Here is a 21,585-nt window from a genome sequence, read left to right on the forward strand (position 1 = left end):
TCACATCATTTATAGGGTTCTAAAGCCTATACTTTAATAATTTATTTATTGTTGTGAATTATTTTCTTTTTTGGTGAGGCAATTGGGGTTAAATGACTTGCCCAGGGTTACACAGCTAGTAAGTGTTATGTATCTGAGCCTGGATTTGAACTCAGGTCCATCCTGACTCTAAGGCCAGTGCTCTATCTACTATGCCACCTAGCCACTCCTAAAGCCTGCACTTTAGAGGCAGCTTGGTGTAAGGGATAGGGAGCCAGCCTTGGAGACCTAGTTTCAAATTCTGCCTCTTACCTAACTTTGTGACCCTAGCCAATTCACTTAACCTCCCAGTTCTCTAAGCATCTTCTTAACACTATAAGTTTTATTCCTCTCCATTTCAGTGGAGAAAATATCTCCTCGGTGTCGTCTCATGTTGTCCCTAAAAGGCAAAAAAGCGAACTCCTTCAGTTACTGGTGATAAACCTGCACTGAAATAGTTTTTTTCACCCAGGAATTCTCTATACTAATGAAATAATAGGTCTGCTCAATATTCCTATCCCTGTCTATAGTTTTCAAAGCACTTTTATCGCTGTTATCTTCTTCAACCTTATGAAGTGTAGGTGCTATCATTCCCATTTTATATAGACAAAGTAAAACTAAAGCCCAAAAGGGTAATGTGATTTGCTGAGGGACATATAGTCAGTAAATGCTGAGGTAGTTGCTGAACACTGCCTGGTCTTTCAAACTCCGAAGTCTGTTACACTGTCCTGTATGTCCATCCCACTGCCTTTATGAACCTTCCTCATTGCTTTAGAGCTAGCTTACTTAAATGGTGAGAAATTCAACAAGCATGATTTTACAGCAAAGAAATGTACAAATCCTCTTCTAATTCCTCATTGTGTCATGGGGCTACCCTGGGTACCGGAAGTCTCTGTCACTGGAATACCACCACTGGCAGGTGTTAGCATTCACTGGCACTGGAGTCAAAAAGATCTGAATTCAAATCTAGCCTCAGACACTGACTAGCTGTGTGACCCCGGGCAAGTCAGTTAACCCTGTTTACCTTAGTTTCCTCATTCGTAAAATGAGCTGGAAAAGGAAATGGCAAACCACTACATCTTTAACAAGAAAAATCCCCGAAGGGAGGGGTCATTTAAGAATTGGACATGACTGAAAATGACAAAACGGCATTATGTGTCAGTCACTGTGCTAATCGCTGGTGATACAAAGAATGGCAAAAAGAAATCCCTGCTCTCAAGGAACTCACAGTCTAATTCGGGAAATGACATCTGTGCACTTATGTATAAACACAGTATATTCAGGATAAGTTGGAAATAATCCCTCCAATAAGAGGTGAAGGCACTAGAATTAAGAAGGATCAGGAAGAGCTTCTTACAGACAGTTCGGAGATTGTAGAGTATGTGGAAAGTCCTGTGTGGGGTCTTCCTGCTTCTGCAGTGACACGTCAGAGTGACGAAAGGGGACCAGAAGGTGCGAAGAATCACATGGCTTTTAAGTTATCTATAAACATTAAGTTGTTGTTTAAGGGGAGGACCTATGACTATGATTGTGACTATGATTATGACTCCAAAACAACTACAAGTAATGCCTCCAACCCCCACCCCCTCCAAAAAAACCTCATAGCTTGGGCACAAATTTAACTAGAATTCCTGGAAGAGGGAAAGCAAGAGTTTTAAAATTTTTTTTAATGTTTTTATAAAGAGAGTAAGTGCTAGAGAAAAAGAACTGTGAAAGAAAGAAAATGAAAGGGAATTAACAGCTTAAGCACATGAGATATGAACTTAAGCACATGAGATATGAAACCTTGCCCAAGCAGCAAACTGAAAATTAGAACAGACCAAAGAGAAGCCAGTGACTCAATGAGACAACAAATATTAAAGCAACATCAAAACTGAAAAAATGAAAGAAAAAGTATTATAATGAAGGTATAGCAAAAACAACTGACCTGGAAAACAAAGAAAAATCTAAAGAATCACCAGACCATCGGAAAGCCATGACCAAAAAGAGTGCCTCAACATCTATATCAAGAAATTGGGGCAGGGGAGGGGAGAAAGACTTCTGTCCAGATCTCTTAGAACCCGACGGCAAACTAGAAATAGAAATAGTCTACCAGTCACCTCCTGAAAGAAAACCCCCAGGAACGTTATAGCCAAAATTTAAGAGTCTCCCCATGAAAGAAAAAATATTTCAAGTATCCAAAAAGAAAGGATTCAAGTACCCAGGAGCCACATGATTTAGAATTATATAATTAAGCAACAACCACTATGAAGGAGCTGATAACTTAGAATACACTGTTCCAAAAGGGGAAAGGAAAGGGAATAAGCATTTTTATAATTCCTACTATGTGCCAGCACTGTATTAAGTGCTTTACAAATATTATCTCATTTTATCCTCACAGCAATCCTGCCAGGTAGATGCAATTATCTATATTTTACAGTTGAAGAAACTGAGGCAGACAAAATTACTTGCCCACAGTAAGATAGCTAGTAAGTGTCAGAGGCCACATTTAAACTCAGGTCTTCCTGACTGTAGGCCAAGTACTCTATCCACTGAAACACCTAGCTAACTCAAAAGATATGGGTTTATAAACCAAGAACTAACTTACCCAGAAAAACTGAGTATAATCCTATGGGGGGAAATGGATTTTTAATGAAGTAGAGAACTTCTAAGCATTCCTAATGAAAAAAGATCAAAGCTTGTAAGCCATTACCTAAAAGAGATGATGGGGTTTTTTTTTTAAGATATGCATTCCAGATAAATGGAGAAAGTTTAAAAAGAACCAAGTTTTTCCCTGAGGCAGAAAATACTAAATGATATCATGAGGTCCCTGTCAGCCCTATGACTATGAGTGTTGGCCCTAAGATATTTGTAGAATGATAGAATATTAGAACTAGAAGACCAAATGAGTGCTGTAGGTAATTTATTTGGAGTCTTCATCAACAGTTTTCAACACTAGTTGCCATGGAATTATATTTCCAAAATGTGTATTTTTATTTTCTTCTGCAGGTATCTGGGTGGCAACTACATTGCTGTAGTAGAGTGTTTAGAAGGACTAGAAGAGCTCAGAGAACTACACATTGAAAGCCAGAGGCTTCCTCTTGGAGAAAAGCTTCTTTTTGATCCAAGAACTCTTCAGTCTTTGGCAGTAAGGCTATCTCTTAGTTTTCTGATAAAGCAGTTTGGTGATTGACATATTATAAAGGGGATTAGTGGAGGATAATAGATTGATATTGTGTACATTAGAAATTAATATATATTTATATAGCACTTTAAAGTTTGCAAAGTACTTTACAAATATCATCTCATTTGATCCTCACAGCAACCCTGGGAGGTAGGTGCTATTATTATCTTCATTTTACAGACAAGGAAACTGAGGCAAACAGAAGTTTAAATTATTTGCCCAGGGTCCCACAGCTAGTGTCTGAGACTATATTTGAACACAAGTTTTCCTGACTCTAAGTCTAGCACTTTATCCACTGTACCACGTAGCTACCTAAAAAAAAATACATATCTGTGTAGATATAGAGGGAAGGTAGGTGGCTCAGCGGATAAAGTGCCAGCTCTGGAATCTGGAGGACCTGAGTTCAAATCCGGCCTCAGACATTTACTAGCTGTGTAAACCTGGATAAGTCACTTAACCTTGTTTGCCTGTTTTCTCATCTGCAAAATGAGCTGAGAAGGAAATGGTCAGATACAACTGAAAAACAATTGAACACATACATGTAGATATAGAATAGACTTGTATCTTTATATACCACCTATTTCAAATAACATTTGCATTTTTAACAGTGATCCTCTAAACCTTTAATACCTTAACCCACAAGAATGAATAATGTTGGAATTTCAGGCACCAGTACATTAGAGAACCATTTAGGAGTGACATGATCACAGTATTTGTTAACTACCTATGACACGTTAGTGTGAACATGTGTGGTAGTATGTATGTGTGTGTGTAATAAGCTCCTTGAAGTCAAGGATGATTTCTTACTCATCTTTGTATGCCATCCCAGTGTCTAGTTTTGCACAGAGTAGACAATAAACATTTGTTGATTTGAATACATATGTATATTTGTATATATACATACAAACAGATGCAGCTCCTAACTGTATGTATATGTGTGTGTATAGACATATAATTAGCATGTGTCTGTATATACATATATATTTCCTAAAAAAAGCATTTCTTTATTTTTATATTGCTAACTTACCATTTAAGCAAAGATAACTTTGGTGCTTAATATTATTACTGTTATTTGTGTGTGTGTGTGTGTGTGTGTGTGTGTGTGTGTGTGTGTGTGTTTTAAAGCGAGGCAATTGGGGTTAAGTGACTTTCCCAGAGTCACACAGCTAGGAAGTATTATGTGTCTGAGACTGAATTTGAACTCAGGTCCTCCTGACTCCAAGGCCAGTGCTCCATCCACTGAGCCACCTAGCTGCCCCTATTACTGTTATTTATTTAAAACATATTCAGAGGAAAAAATCCATGGCAAAACCTATAAAGCTACTGATTATAAGGGTTTTTTGTGACCTTAGTGAACTTTTAGAAACCATATCATTATGAAATTTAACAAATTTGCAGATAGCAAAAAGTTGAGAGAGATAGCTAGTATATTGGATGACAGAAATTAGGCATCAGGGAGACCTAATTTGAAGAGATTGTCCTGTCTTCAGAACCAAAGATAAAGCAACAGATTTGATTTGAGCCTTGTAGAGATTTCAAGAGTATTGGATATGTATTGGCCCCTTAATGTGGCCCAGATTCTCTCACAAAGAAGAAAGACTTTAGACAGCACTGGGAGCAGATTGGGATATTGGAGATATTGTAGTCAGAGATATCAAGGTCCACTATCCTAATTCCTGAAGTCTCCTCCTATATAGTAATGGTATAGTAGAATGAGTTTTGGCCTGGGAGTCCGGAGACCAGAGTTGTATAACCTTGAGCACATCAACCCACCCTCTTTCCAACTCTAAGCTTCTCTGGTTATACATATCAAGAAATATAACATTTTATTTTATCTACATAATGAACTTAAGTTTGATGCCCTCTTGTGACTTGGGGTGACCCTGGGTTCTTGAAGGCTGTCAGCAGAGTTCCTCCCAAACCAAAAGGGCTTCCAACAGGGTGAGAGTTGTTGTTATCCTTCATTTTCTAAGAGAACCAATGACATCATGAAGTGATGTCTAGGCTTGCTTGTAAATTGGATTTAAGTGAGGCAGAGTTTTACACAGTCATCAGCCTCATTCCCTCGGTCTTCCTGAGTCATCAAAATCCAGTGTCAGGACAAAAATCAAAATGATTGGCAGTGGCCCATGATGCAGTGGATGACCTTGGCATCTTTGATGGCTTTGATGTCTGAGTGCTCCACAGTGTCTTGTTTCAGCCATCTTCATGGCCACCATTGGAACAAATTGTTCTCATCCCCCCAGGGAAGTCTTCACATGCTTTGGGTAGACATTCTCCTAACTTACCAATAGGTTTTGAGGCCTGTCAGTTACCTTCAGCCTGAAACAGTTTACTGGGAAGTGGCTTCTATGCTTGTTGGAGCCACGGGTGACAGTTGGGTGAATCAAGTGGACACCAAAAGTGGACGAGCAGCCCTGAGAAAGGCTCCTCAAGCCCTCACACCAGAGGTAGTAGTCTTCCTGAACACCGCATGCACCCTAGCAGGGTAGAGGACAGACCTAGTGATAGAGAATCTGTATCTTGGTTGTCTAAGAAGTAGCCTAGCCAAGTTCACAGAGAGTGTGGCAACAAGGTTATGAATTTTATTGTAAGCTAACTAAGTCATAGGAGGGTTAGCAAACTGTCAGTGGAATGATAACTTACAGCAACAAAATTACAGATTGTTGAATGATAAAGAAAATAAAGAGATTATATGAATGATTTAGAATTTTTGATCGAGGAGGACTAGGTATTAAAAAAGTTACCATATATGATATTCAAATGGGTAGTTTCCTAACATATATTTGTCCTAATTAATTTTCTTACAGAATTCCCTCTCTATATTAAATATCAGCAATAACAATATTGATGAAATAAAAGACTTAGAAACACTGGAGAACCTCACTCAGCTTATAGCAGCTGACAACCAACTTCTTCATGTGAAGGTATTAAGGGAAATTTTTGGTAGAAAATTTTTTACTTTTAATTGACTATGAAGTTTTCTACTTTAAAACCTGTCAGGTCACTCTCAAGCTATGTTGTAAACCACAACTGCTTGCATCTCTCTCCAAATCTGTTCCCCTGGAATCCTTTTTTAAAGAAAAAAGTAATCATGTTCATTCTTCTCTATTATCATGTTGGTGGGCTGTTTTATTTCATGGCAATTGTAACAAGAGCTGTTTGGAAAGTTTAATCAAAGCATTTAAAGAGAGGTAATAGTAATCCTATTGCCAAAAATAAAAAGAGTTTTAAGAATTATTCATGGTATTTAGCTGCCTCAGTCAAGCCTTTGACTGGCAGTGGCCCAGTGGGATAGGTTTTTTTTTTTATTTTTCTTCCAGATCTGTTATATTTTTAAAAAGTAATTCTAATTAATGCATAGATGAAGTTATAGTCGGTATCAATTGTCTGATTAATGTTGCTATGGATTTATTTTTGTGATTTTAGGTGTATTTTTCTTGGGAGGTGATAAAAATGAATTTTTTACTTAATGTCCCCCCACTGGCTTTCTAGGCTGTCCCTCCCTCAGATATGACTGCCTGGACAGTCACAGTTCCCATTATATAGCATCGATGAGAACACTTTACTGTAAGCTACAAAGAGCTTTTGCATACATTATCTCAGGGGCAATAGATTTAGTGTCAAGAGACCCAAGCGCCAAACCTCACTTGTGTGTGGCCTGGCCAGGGCACTTCACCTCTCCAAGCCTTAGTTTCTTCATCGGTAAAATAGGGATAAAAATACCCATAACAATTGCCTCACGTATTGTAAGAATCAAATATGTATAAAGCACTTACAGATCTTAAAGCACTGCATAAATGTATGTTATTAATAAATGTTAAAATTTTATGTAACATAAGCAGCTATCATTTGATTCTCTCCTAGGTAACCTCCAAAATGTCATGTGATACTGATTTTATAGACAAAGAAACATGTTCAGAAAGGTTGTTCAGAATGCCTAAGACAACAGACCCATGCTCAGGCTATGAGAACTAGCAAAGTGGTTAAGCAAAGGGATGCTCTGTCCCCATGGAGGCTGTGGCTGCAGATGTCTCCTCTCTTACATGTGTAACAATGCAGAGTCTCCCGAAAGGTTGGTTAGCTAACTCAGTCACCGACTTAGTGTTTGGAGAAAAGCAAACCAGAGGATTTAGAGACTGACAGCTAAAGATGCCTGCTGAAAATCAGCAAACCAGAATAGATTGCAGATGGGTTTTTAATCTCTTTGGGCAATATCTACAAGCCTGAAGCCGGGCCTTTGCAAAACTTCTGTGTTTAAATCTTGTTTTTTCATTCTCCATGTTCATAGGAGATAGGAAGAGGGATAGGACCTGTGATTTCTCTGGTATAGGAAGGAACTCCTACTGCCAGTTCAGGTCGACACCTTCTCTGCAACTTAGCATCTTAAGAAACTTGATGAGGGCACTGAAAGGTTGTGACTGGGCCAGGGTCACCCAGCCAGGATGTGTAAGAGGCAAGGACTTGGAGTTAGGTCGTCCTAGCTCTGAGGCCACCTTGATTGCATGTCACCAGCTGCTGCTTCTTTTATGTCCATCATGGACTCAGTAGTCTTTGGAGGTTGGCCTGGGAACCTAACCATCATGGGCAAAGCTTATGCGGGAAAATTGTGTTCTTTATTTAAAACAGCAGCCTAGGAACATCTTGTATTCCAAAAGTTAGCAGATTTTCAATTCAGAAAATCTGTGTTATGGTAGAGTCAAGTAAGTACAAAGTAAGTACAAAGGAGGTAATGTATATGAAAGTTGGAAATAACACAAGAGAAATTATTGAGGTTTTTTGGTTTTTAGTTGTAGCACATTACAGGAAAAAAAGAAACATATATAAGAAGTAAAATGAGTCCATGGGTTGGTAGGAGAAGCAGTGTGATGTAGTGGATATAGTCTGGAAGACTTGGATTCAAGTTTGGACTCTGACACATCCTGGCTGTATAAACCTTGAGAAAGTCACCCTCTCAGTGACCCGCAGACAACTTGACAATTATAAATTTCAGAGAAGATTCTGATCCACCTTGGTAAAAGGAGCCTTTTCAGTGGGAAATTGCCAATTAATTGCCCATTGCCAATTAAATCGCAGGTCTGGATCCCCCCAAAATATAATGCAGTTGGTCTTCCATTTATAGGCATGAATATATTCTGATCTTGTCTACATGATGGTAAATGGATTTGTATGGAAAGAAATCAATAAATGCACTTATATCTGCATGACTTTGGCATAATTAGTCCTGCCAAGCTATATAAGATTCTAATTCAAGGATTACAATGATCCAGCAAGTAATAAAATCAATAATCCTGGAAGCCTGTCCATGCAGAGCCATGTCAATAGGCCACTGCAATTCAAACTAAATATTTTCATTCACAGAGTCTACCATGGCATTGTACAGATGAGCCTGTCTAAATATAGAAATAAATAGCTAACATATAAGGCTTTAAGTTTTTCAACACAATTTGCAAATATTATCGCATTTTATCATCACAACAACTCTGAGAGGTAGGTGATATTATTACCTCCATTTTACAGATAAGGAAACTGAAATAACTGGAGGTCAGTGACTTGCTCAGGGTTATGTCACCATTACCGGAGGCAAAATTTGAACTCAGATCTTTCCAAGAATTAGTTCTGCCCCCCAAAACACTGATTTGAAAACAGTATATGTTATGCCTTAACATAGAGACGTTTTTATACTAAGAAAAACCTTTATTAATGGCTCATACTTGGTTATGTCCCCATTCTGACTTAATTACCCTTTTAGAATTAATAATAAGGAGGAGTGGAGAAAGTAATGGTTTTGACTTTAGCAGTAGGTTGTCCTTGAAAACATTGCCTCCAGTGTGACCCAGAACCTGGGATGTTAGAGCAGGAAGGGATTTCCCTAGTTCAGTGAGCACTTCATTTTGAATCCAACAAAGTTAAGTGATCTACCCAGTGTAACTGTGCAGGTTAATGGCAATGTATACTTTTAGTTGAAGTAAAATTAACTTTGGGTTTCTACATTTATTTTACTAAACTTTTATTTGTGCATAAAACAAAAGCTTTTGATTATTATGGAAATGTTTTGCATGACTAGACGTGTATAATATAAATGGAATTGTTTGCCTTCTCAATGGGGGAGGAGGGGTGAGGAGGAAGGAAGGGAGAGAATTCGGAACTCAGTTTTAAAAACGAATGTTAAAAATTGTTTGTACATGTAACTAGGGAAAAATAAAATACTAAGTGAAAAAAAAACTAATATTTTGTCTATGCAACAAAAAGTAAGAATTTGGACATTTTCCAGGTAATTTGATTATATAATTTAAATCCAAAAAAATCTACATCAGGGCCAGAATTACATTTGCCTAATTATTTTAATCAAATGGATCCAGCCAGTCTTATTAAAAGTTTACAAAAATTGATAGTATGGAAAAAATATTTGTTAATCTTTTATGCCTGCAAAGTTTAATAACTCAATATAATTGAAATAAATTGCAAGTTTATTCCTTAGTAGGATTTTAGTTGTTTTATCAAATTTGTTTTATTGGCTTTAGGGTCATTATATTATTGTGTAACATATTATCTTTAGGATAAATGGTAGAAATAAAAAAATTAACATGCTCATCCATCAGACTAAATATTTGATTTATAGAACACAAATGAATAGACTGCTCTAAGCCTGTCATGTTTTCTGAGGTCTCAATTTATTTGGCCTTTGCTCATTATTGATCATGGCAAGAATATTGTCCAAAAGATAAATTTATACTCTTCACAATTTAGTCAGGAACAAGGAGAAAATTATAGATTTTCTCAGGAAGATTATGACAGGTAGTCACAGTGGTGACAAATTGCTCTGCGTTGATACAGTGAGGGCAGTGGAGCTAGACGTTTCCAATAAAGATGAGAACAGACTGGTCAAATACAGGTTATAAAGGGCCATCCTTAATTGTGCAGAATTCGATTGCCCTTGCTGCAGATGTCCACAGAGGCACTAAGGCACTCATTCTTGCCTGTGAAATATAATTTGCTCTTCAGTATTTTGCAGGAGACCTCTAAGTGATAGCATGACATGATCATTTATCAAACCGACTGCCTAGAAAAGTGTCTGGTCCCTTTAGCGTAGCTTATTGAAAGGCTAGAAAGTGAAAACACTTTAAGACAGAAAGGCAATGAACAACCAGAGGGTATCCAAAGTATAATCGTATTTCAGCACAGGGTTAGTATAGTCTTGGATAAATATACACCAGAGGAAATATGTTCAGAGTCATTTATCAAACGAGTAAAAGTTAACAAAAATCTAAAGGCCTGTTTCAGTAATCATAGGTTGCTGTATAGATTTTAATTTGGTTTATTATTAGCTAATTGTCTTCAGCATTGTCCAAAAGTATGATACACTCTTCTTGTCTTGGGACAAAAAGTTTTCCAATCTAAGGATAATGCAGCATAATTTATATGTAAAATATATGAGGTAATGAAGTCTTTATAGCCATTGCTTAGAATCAAACAGATGTGTCCACTGAACAAACATTTGAGTGCCTAGGTGTGTAATCAGATCGGGAATAAACTAATGCACAGGGCTGAGGCCCTGCTCAATTAAAAAAAAAGTTTTCCTAAGAGGGTCTCACCTATTAACACTCAGATTTCTACCTTTTCCTCACTTGTTAACAGCTTCTCTTTAATTCTATTGACCAGCATTACAGAGGATAAAAGTCTTAACAGAATAGTTTAAGTATGTAGATCCAGTCAAAGTTCCCATATTTAATACTTGTGTTTAATAAATGTTTTTAGGTGAGAAAGGGGATTTCCATTGAAACTTCACATAAAGTGATTTTTCCAGGAAGAATTTGGAGGGGGGGAAAGAGGAAGAACCTTATTAAAACAGTCACCTTGCAGAAAAGATTTTGACATGAAGCAGGGTAAAAATAAGCAAAAATGGAAGGTGATGATACGTGGGCAGCAGACTTGGTTACTACAAAGAATAATGCTGAAAGGAAGTGAGTTAGGATTGATAAAAAGCTATCAGACATTGAAGGCCAAGGAATGAACTTGAATTAGGGGATAGAAGTAGGAGTTAATGCAAGATGGTAAGGCGTTGTGTGCAAAGAGCCTGATCTTAGAAAAACGGGGAGTTTGGGAGAACTGTGCCACCATGGGCTAGTACCTGAATCTCTCTGAACTCAGTTTCCTCCTCTGGAACGATTTTCAAACTACTCACAGTCACAACCTCCTAGCTCTATTCTGAGGAAAGTACTTTGTATATGTGATTTGTTGAGTCAAATGCAGATAGCAGGAACACATATTGACTATAACTTCTCTGTATAATTTCTGCCTTCGGTATTTTCCTTCTAAAATGGGCTAGATCAATTTAAACAAGAGAAGACAGATCTTGGGCCTGCTACCTGTTCCCACCCCTGAATTAGAGTACGGCCAATGGGCCGCACAGAATTAAATTCAAATGTTACCTTTTCTCTAACCCTCTGTGGTTCTATGTAGAAGTACTGTGTAATGGGACATCTGTGTAAACTGACATTTTCTTTTTTTTTTCCTTTGGCAATTGGGGTTAAATGACTTGTTCAGGGTCACACAGCTAGTAAGTGTCAAGTGTTTGGTCTGAGGCTGCATTTGAATTCAGGTCCTCCTTGACTTCAGGGCCGGTGCTCTATCCACTGTGCCACCTAGCTGCCCCTAAACTGACATTTTCACTTAGGCTCAATCTTGATGCCTGACTTCTAGCAACTGATCTCTCCTTTTAATTGTGATTATGCCAAGCTGCAGAAAATCCTGATATTTCCCAATAACAATTAGAAAGAGAACTAGAATCAAATTCATGTTTATATATAATTAATTCGGTGGCTTTTATGATATCATCGGCATCCCTCCATACTTGCTCATCTTGTGCAATTTTTGTCTATGTCCACAGGGGAACCTACCCAGTGCACCTGAAACCCTCCTCTGGTTCTTTTAATATTTTATGATTACTCAGGATATTCAAATGTTATCCCTCATTCTCACTACATTATCGACCTACCTCCTTTTTCAGGTAGTCATATGTCAAATCATCCTTCATGACATTTGCAGCCTACTTAAACCCACCCACAATGTGTTTTACATCAGCCTTTCAGCCATTTTGATTCTTCCCAGATCAGGGGGTGCAGGGTGAGGGGTTAGGGGTGTTGGTGTATGGCAGTGAGTCATCAAATAAGAGTGAGTATCACTCAGTGTCTAGGAGAGGCCCTTATTGAGCGTGGACATGCAGCACCACATGATGGAACTATAAGGAAACACTGGAGTAAAGAATGCCAACAGAGCAATGTATGATCAAAAAAAGATGGACTGATTACATGACAAGAGCTAAGGATAACTGGGATAACTGGTGGTTAGTCTAGCTGCTCTGCAGGTATTCTCATGATATCGGGAGAAGATGTGGAAGGGCCCCCATAATGTTGGGTGGGTGGTCTGGGGTAAGCATATGGACAGAAGTCACCCAGGATGGGCAGGTCCAGGCAGGTGGCAATCTGTATTGTTAGAGGGAACATCCACCTCAGGGAGAACACAACCCCATTTGAATATCTTTGCCAAGAAAGTCATGAAAAGTAGGACACAACTGAAACAAGTGAACAACAAATGGTGTTACATGACTGATGGCTGTGCAGCATCACTAGGAAAATGGGAAGAGGCAGTTTGGCATGAAGGATTGGACTTGAAGTCAGGGAAGCCAGCTTCTAATCCAATTTCACATATTCACTAGATATTAGAACATAGGAGAATCATTTAACTTTTCAGAGCTTTGGTTTCCTCTTCTATAAGATGGAGATAATAAATATTTTTCCTATCTACTTAAGAGAGTTGTAAGGAAAATGCTTTAAATACCTTCAAAAACAGTATATAAATATAAGTTGTTATAACATGGGTGTTAGATGAACTTTTGTGGCATCTAAATATTAAATTTATTTTATTCCTTTTTAAAAACTGAAGGTAATATATATTAAAATGCTATTGAAATAACTAACATAAAATATCATGCATAAAATTATATATGTTATATATTAAAATATAATTGTTTATAATATTACCTAATACATTAAAATAATCAAAATAATTAAAATATGTTAGAACACTGTTAACTAATGTAATTTTGGTAGTGATAGAATACTGTGTCCTTCTCCTTTCATAATTACAGGATTTGGAGCTGTTACTGACCAGGTTGCCCAAATTATGGAAAATGGATCTGAATGGAAATCCTGTCTGCCTCAAGCCAAAATACAGGGACAGACTGATCTTGATATCCAAATCTCTAGGTAAAATAACTTATATTACATGTACAGCATTTTCTTTCAAAAATAAGCAAGTTTGGGGGTTTGTTAGTTTAATAGCTCATCAGCTTTCCTGTATGGTTATGAACATGACATTCATGTCTGTGAATTATCTACTTTAAAATATTTAGTAATATTTTAGGGGGTGGCAATCAGGGTTAAGTGACTTGCCCAGAGGCTGGATTTGAACTCAGGTCCTTCTCACTCTAGGGCCAGTGCTCTATCCACTGTACCACCATATTTATTATTCTTAGCAAGTTTTGACCCTAATAATTAAAAAGGAGAAAGAGGGTATGAAATATTTACTGACATCATAATTGCTGATATTACAATAGAACATCTTGCTTTTAAAAAGAGCTCTCAAGGAAAGTCACGAGTAATAAGCATTTGACAACTTCTGTTGTTTAGCCAATCGTTTATTGGGTTCCTTCTGAAGATCATGGGGCAGCTAGGTGGCACAGTGGATAGCATGCCTGTCTTGGAGACAGGAAGACCTGAGTTTAAATATAGTGTGACCCTGGGCAAATCACTTAATCCTGTTTGCCTCAGTTTCCTCATCTAGAAAATGAGCTGAAGAAGGAAAATGCAAACGACTCCAGTAGCTCTTCCAAGAAAAGCCCAAATAGGTTGCAGAGAGTCAGAGACAACTGAAAATGACTGAGCAACAAGAACAACAATTTAAGATCATCTTATGACTTTATAGATAAGTCATAATAAGTTGAACTTCATGTTATTTCAACACTTAGATGATACTAGCTTATTAGGTGAGGTAGCATTCTTCAGTGGAAAGAACAGCCTCATGTGGAAGCAAGAATATTGATCTTGGAATCAGGAAGACCTGGTTCAAATCTTGCCTCAGATGCTTCCTAGCTGTGTGACCCTGGGCAAGTCCTTTTGCCTTTCGGAGTCTCAGTTTCCTCAGTTGTAAAATGAATGGGAGCGATAATAATAATGATGGTGATGATGACAATAATAATAATGCCTTGCCCACAGGGTTATGGTGAGAATCAAAAAAGATAATATAGGCAAAATGTGGTCCTGGTTCTGCTACTTACTACCTGTGTGACACTGGGAAAGTAATGTAACTTCTCTGGATCTTTGTTCCCTCTTCTGTAAAAGAAAACAGTTGGGCTAGAGGAACTCTAAGATCTCTTCCAGCTCTAAATCTATGATACCATAATACTGATCCCTATTTAAAGGGGAATTTATTTTAGAGATCCTTCCTTCATTCCTTACAGCAAATCTTCAAATGCTATATTCTAACTGTAGTAGGTGGAGAAAAGTACTTACTTGCTGCTTAAGGTATTTTAGTTTATTTTTATTTTTAGTTTCCTTTATCATTATGAACCTGACAAACATCAACAGATATAAAATTTCCTTATACAGAGAACAGGAAAGAGCACTCTATTTGACACCATAAAACTTTATTATTATACACAGCCTATTTTTTAACAAGACATGTTAAAATTTACATGCTTGTTTCAACAATGTCCTCTTTGAACTCTTCTGAACTTCGTTTGTTGTTTTCTGTGGTGTTGTTTTTTTTAATGTTTCATTGACACCTCTTTTCTTCTTTTATTTGGTGTCACTATCACTAAGCCCTACTAACTCCCATAATCCCTCCCCTTTCCCACCTCCACTCCAAAAAAAAAAAAATCCCCCCCTAATAACAAAGAAGTATGGGCAAGTAAAACAAGTCTAATTTTTGAAAAAGTTCTTAGCCTCTCTAGTCCCTCACCTCTCTACAGAGAGGTGGAAAGAATACTTCATCATCAGTCTTCGGAATCACAATTGCTTATTGTGTTGTTCATAGTTCTAAAGCGTTTAACAGTTGTTTTCCTTTACAATGTTACAGCCATCGTAGACACTTTTCTCCTGGTTCTGCTCATTTCTCAAGTCCTCCCAGGTTTTTCTAAATTCATCTCTTTCATCATTTCTTACAGTACAATATTATATTGCCTTCATATTCCATAATTTGTTCATCCTTTCCTCAATTGATGGGTATCCACCTCTCTCTAATTTTCTGCTATAACAAAAAAGACTGCTGAAAATGTTTTTGTGTTTATGAGCCCTTTCCCTCTTTTTAAAAATTTCTTTGGAGTATGACTGGTAGTGATATCACCAGGTCAAAGAGTAGCCACATATTAGTGACATTGGAGACATAACAAATTTTCTTCCATAATGGTTGGATCAGTTCACAGCTCCACCAGCAATGCATTTTTTGTCAATGTCTTAATTTGTTTTAAATTTTTTATTAATCTATTTTTAGTTTTTAACATTCACTTCCATAAGCTTTTGAGTTTTAAATTTTCTTCCCTTCCTTTCCCTCCCCTCTCCCCAAGACAGTGTGTGATCTGATATAAGCTTTATATATACATTCCTATTAAACATATTTTCACATTAGTCATGTTGTAAAGAAGAATTAAAACCAATAGGAGGAACCACAAGAAAGAAACAAAACAAAACAAGAAAAAAAAAGAGCAAACAGTACACTTCGACCTACATTCAAACTCCATAGTTCTTTCCCTGGATGTGGATAGCATTTTCCATCATGAGATTTTGGAGGTCCTTGCATCCAGCAATGCATTTTTGAGCCTTTCCCTCTATGGCTTTTCCAACTACTGTCATTTTTCTCGTTCGTCATCTTTATATCAATATGGTGAGTGTGAGACAGAATCTCAGAGTGTTCAATTTGCATTTCTCTTATTAATAACTTATAGTATTTTTTTTTCATTTGGCTATTAATAGCTTGTCTTTTTAAAAAATCTCTCTATTCATATCTACTGGGGAATGCCTCTTGTTCTATATCTGAAATAATGAAAAAAAGTGGCAAGGAAGGGGGCCTAGTAATATCAAATCTCAAAAATAGCAACAATTATCAAAACTATCTAGTACTAGTTAAAAAATGGAAAAAAATCAGAGAAATGTATTAGGTGCACAAAATCCAGAAGCAATTGAGCATAGTAACATGGTGTTTGATGAACTCAAAGACTCTAATTATTGGATTTACTAAAGATAAGTGGAAAGCAATCTGACAGAAATTAAATGAAGACCAATATCTCATCCCCACCACATGTCATAATTTCCAAATAAAAGCATGTCCTAGTTATAAAAAGCCATATCACAAATTAGAGGAACAGAGAAGGGACCAGGTTTGACAATTCTAGATTAAAGAAGAGTTCTTGACTAAACTAGGAATGGAGAGGATCACAGGAGTAATTAACATAAAATCTAAATTTTTCTGCATAAATAAAATCAGTGTTATAGAATTAGAAGGGAAATAATTGAGGGGGGAAAGCTTTGTGTCAGATTTTTCTGATTAAGTCTGATAACATATAGATTGGAGTTTTTTTGGTATAAACTTATTTTCTTTTAATTTGCTTTTCATAGAAACAAAGTACAGGGAATAAGAAGCTTTGATTAGCTAGTTTCCAACTAGGCAAGGGAATACAATTCTTCTGTGATAATTACTACTTGAGAACCACTTTCTTTTTTTTAAATTAAATTAAATTTAATTTTTTTTAAATTTTTTTTTCCATATGCTTTTGAGTTGAGAAAAAAATTTCTCCCTTTTTCTCCTCCCCCCCCAAGACGGCACACAATCTGACATAGGCTTTACATTTACATACCCATTAAACATATTTTCACATTAGTGAAGTTGTAAGTAAAAATTAAAACCAATAAGAGGAACCATCAGAAAGATGAAACAAAACTCAACAAGGTAAAAATAAGTGAAGCGATTCGACTTCCATAGTTCTTTCTTTGGATGTGGACAGTATTTTCCATCCCGAGGCCTCTGGAGATGTCTTAGATCCTCGTAATGCTGAGAAGGGTTCAGTTTAACATTCTTAGTCATTGCATAACGTGGCTGCTATTGTATACAAAAGTCCTCTGAGTTCTGCTCACTTCACTCAGCATCAGACCATATAAGTCTTCCCAGGTTTTTCTGAAGTCAGCCTGTTCATCATTTCTTATAGCACAATAGTATTCCATTACATTCATATACCACAACTTGCTCAGCCATTCCCCAATTGATGGGCATCCTCTCAATTTCCAATTCTTTGCCACCACAAAAAGAGCTGCTATGAATATTTTTGTACATGTGGGTCCTTTTCCCATTTGTTTGATCTCTTTGGGATATAGCCCTAGAAGTGCTATTGCTGGATCAAAGGGTATGCACATTTTTGTAGCCCTTTGGGCATAGTTCCAAATTGTTCTCCAAAATGGTTGGATCATTTCACAACTCCACCAACAATGTATTAGCGTTCCAATTTTCCCACATCTCTCCAACATTTATCATTTTCCTGTTTTGTCATGTTGGCCAATCTGATAGGTGTGATGTGGTACCTCAGAGTTGTTTTGATTTGCATTTCTCTAATCAATAATGATTTAGAGCATTTTTTCATATGACTATAGATGGCTTTAATTTCTTCATCTGAGAACTGTCTGTTCATATCCTTTGACCATTTATCAATTGGGGAATGGCTTGTGTTCTTATAAATTTGTCTTAATTCTCTATATATTTTAGAAATGAGGCCTTTATCAGAAAGACTGGTTGTAAAAATTCTTTCCCAATTTTCTACCTTCCTTCTAATCTTAGTTGCATTGGCTTTGTTTGTGCAAAAACTTTTCAATTTAATGTAATCAAAATTATCCATTTTGCTTTTCATAATGTTCTCTATCTCCTGTTTGGTCATGAATTCTTCTGTTCTCCATAGATCTGATAGGTAAACTATTCCTTGTTCTTCCAGTTTACTTATGGTATCAGCCTTTATATCTAAGTCCTGAACCCATTTTGACTTTATTTTCGTATATGGTGTGAGATTTGGGTCTATGCCTAGTTTCTGCCATACTCTTTTCCAGTTTTCCCGGCAGTTTTTTTCAAAGAGTGGGTTCTTATCCCAGAAGCTGGGGTCTTTGAGTTTATCAAATAATAGATTACTATAGTCATTGACTACTGTGTCGTGCATATTTAGCCTGTTCCACTGATCCACCTCCCTATTTCTTAGCCAGTACCAAGCAGTTTTGATGACTGCTGCTTTATAATACAATTTAAGATCTGAAATTGCTAGGCCACCTTCCCCTGCATTTCTTTTCATTAGTTCCTTTGATATTCTGGGCCTTTTGTTTTTCCAAATGAATCTTGTTATTATTTTTTCTAACTCTATAAAATAACTTTTTGGTAGTTTGATTGGTATGGCACTGAATAAGTAAATTAGCTTAGGTAGGATTGTGAGAACCACTTTCTTAAAATTGGTATGGTGCTCAAAATATATAATATCAGTCTGAGTCACTGATTTTTCTACTATGCGTTTAAAATTCAGTATTAAGAATGAAGTTCCTTTAAAGAAGCCCTTGATCTTTGCCCAGTACTCATGACTCTCCTACCCCACCTAATCAGTAGCAACATTTTGCCAGGTGAAATGACCCCTTTTTAATATCTTAATAAATCTTCAAGAGGTTAGCCACCCCCCAAAAAATCTCCACAGAGTCAGAATCTACTAAATCACTAATGATTATCTAATTATGGGGCAAGGATTAGATGTTTCATTCCTTGTAAGGTGCTCAGGAAATATTATCTAATGTTTTTGTATTACTACTTTCTTTTATCCAAGAACACGTTAAGAAACTATGTATCTTACCAGAATAGGATCCAGAAAAGGGACAATAAGTATATTGGAAGAGTGACAATAAACATGTCTGAGTATTAAGCAAAGCTGAGTGTTGAGGATTTAATTATGTAAGACACTTAGTCAATATATGCTGTCTTAACAATAACTGGAATCAAGGTAAAAGAGAGAATCATTACCACAAGAATTTTTGATTCTAAACTCTAACTTCATTTTCAGAAATTTTGTGACTTTTTTTTAAAGTAGATATAGTATTAATGTTAAGCATTATCATTAATTCTTTGAATTATTAATGTTTTATCACAAGTTTTACTTTATAAGAATATGATTTAGTGTTTTTTGCATGAGTTTACCTTATTTATTTACATCTACATTCTATTTTTTTTTGGTGGCACTCATTTCCGATTGGAAATGGAAGTCAATAGAAAAGCATTCACAGTACAAATTCATTTTACTAGAAATTATCTGTGTTAAGTAAGAGATTTCTGTATTGGGGGAGAAGGGAGAGGTGTAGTTAGAGAGGACAACAAATATAGTGGAAAAAACATCAATGAACTTGGATTTGAAACGTCTGGTATTGAGTACTGACCCCAGTATTTGCTAGCAGTCCTACTATAGGCAAGTTAATCTCTATGAACCTCAGTTTCCTTATGTGTAGAATAAGGATACTACTCCCACTACAGCTATCCCAAGGTTTTATAGGTTTTATACATTTATAAATCAAAACCCATCCATATTTCTATATATCACTAACAAATCAGGAAAAAATTATAAATATCATTTAATGTAATAGTATAATGGAAAAAACATTGGAGAATTAACCTACCAAGAACACACAAGATCTATATAAGTACAATTACAAAATAAATTTTATGGAAATAAAGGAAAAATTAATCAATTCAGTATTCATAATATGGTAAAAAAAAAAGATAATACTATGTAAATCTATACATTTAACACAGGAAAATACTATTTAATCAAAATACCACCATGATACCTCATAGAATTAGAAAAATAATGCCAAAATTCATATGAAAGAACAAAATGTCAAGAATATGAAGGGAAATAATGAGAAAAGTTATGCTTACAGATTTACCATTAAGTAGTAATTATCAAAATTTTCAAGCATTGGGTAAGAAAATAGAAAAGTAGATCAGAACAAAAACATAAGTGAAATTTAGAACTAAATGCATATAGTTATATTATGTTAATATACCACATAACACAAAAGAGTGGGGAAAGTATTATTTAACAAACTGCTTGGAAAACTAGGTAACGGTTAACCATAATATAGGACTGTACCAGTATCTTATAGCATATAACACCATAAATTGCAAGTGGATCAATTATCAAAATAGGAAAAAAAACACAAATTAGGGAATGAACTAATATACACTATATAAATGTGAGCATTGCTTTTTGGGGACATCCAAGAATATGACAAAATCTATCTCAGACACCAAAGAAATAAATAGGAGTTAATTATAACCTAGAAACTAACTCATTTATTTTTAGTAACAGGTTTAGTTTTATCTAAATGTCATTTACTAGTGAAACTCTGTAGCTATCTAGGGGGCAATTTAATATACAAAAAGACAGGGAAAGCTTTCCATCTTCCATTTTTGCCCAGAGCAGTCTATTTTAAAATCACGTTCTTTCCGTAATACTATTCTTAAAGTGCTTCCCATCAACTCCCAAAGACCATCCTTTGCTATTATTCTTATCAAATAAGTGGGTATTGAAAGGTCTCTGTTGTGTTGGCAAATGCATCCAGTTCTTGTTATGATGATGGTATACCATCATTAATCATAAATTAAATTATTAACTGCTATATACCATGCCATGTATGCTATTCTTAGAAGACCTGAAAACAGGAATTATATAAAGAATATAAAATGATTTTTATTAGTTTCATAATTATCATTGATGATCAGACATATGTGAAAATAGGTAATGTGTCTGTGACATATTTTTATGTATTTCCTCTAGCATATTCCAGAAGAGATCACAACCCCTTCATTTCTTTACCTGATGTGCAAATACTTCTGGAGATGTTGCTCAGTCGTCTAACATATTGTAGAAATCAAATAGAAAAGCTTCAAGTGTGGTCCCAGGAATAGAACACACCTAATCCCTGACAAGGACCAGCCAAATTGAATAGGGAGAGATTTATCACAAGGATTTTAGCCAATAGATACTGAATTCTTTGGCCACACAGTTAAATTATTTGGTACTTACAATGCAGTTACTGTGAACTGCCTACAGTTGTCCTTGATATGCATATGATCTTAATTCCTGTAGTGAAATGTCTCTGCCTAGTGGGAGAAAAATAGTTAAATTATATTGGTAGAAATTTGGGGTAAGTATGTATTGTTTTGTTTTAATTTCTACCACTATATGGGCTTTTCCTCGGAATTGTAGAATCTTATGGAAGAGAAAAGTGAGAGCCAGAAAAGTTAAGGAACTTGCCCTAGGTTTCTTTTACACGTAA

General features: G+C 36.1%; 1 protein-coding gene across 4 annotated transcripts in view; it reads left to right on the top strand.

The window, feature by feature from the left end:
* The window catches only part of PPP1R42 (protein phosphatase 1 regulatory subunit 42), a 49,456-nt gene that overhangs the window by 9,174 nt on the left and 18,697 nt on the right, over positions 1-21,585 (top strand). For 3 of the 4 annotated variants that reach the window (XM_078153376.1, XM_021002194.2, XM_021002195.2), the window contains exons 4-6: positions 3,007-3,145; positions 5,992-6,108; positions 13,332-13,449. In XM_078153376.1, coding sequence (XP_078009502.1) covers positions 3,007-3,145; positions 5,992-6,108; positions 13,332-13,449 — 374 coding nt within the window. The remainder of the gene's footprint in view (positions 1-3,006; positions 3,146-5,991; positions 6,109-13,331; positions 13,450-21,585) is intronic. The other variant, XM_021002196.2, reaches the window with a different exon arrangement.

The sequence above is a fragment of the Phascolarctos cinereus genome, unplaced genomic scaffold, assembly GCF_003287225.1.
Source record: "Phascolarctos cinereus isolate Bilbo 61053 unplaced genomic scaffold, phaCin_HiC Scaffold_4;HRSCAF=312, whole genome shotgun sequence".
NCBI lineage: Eukaryota > Metazoa > Chordata > Mammalia > Diprotodontia > Phascolarctidae > Phascolarctos > Phascolarctos cinereus.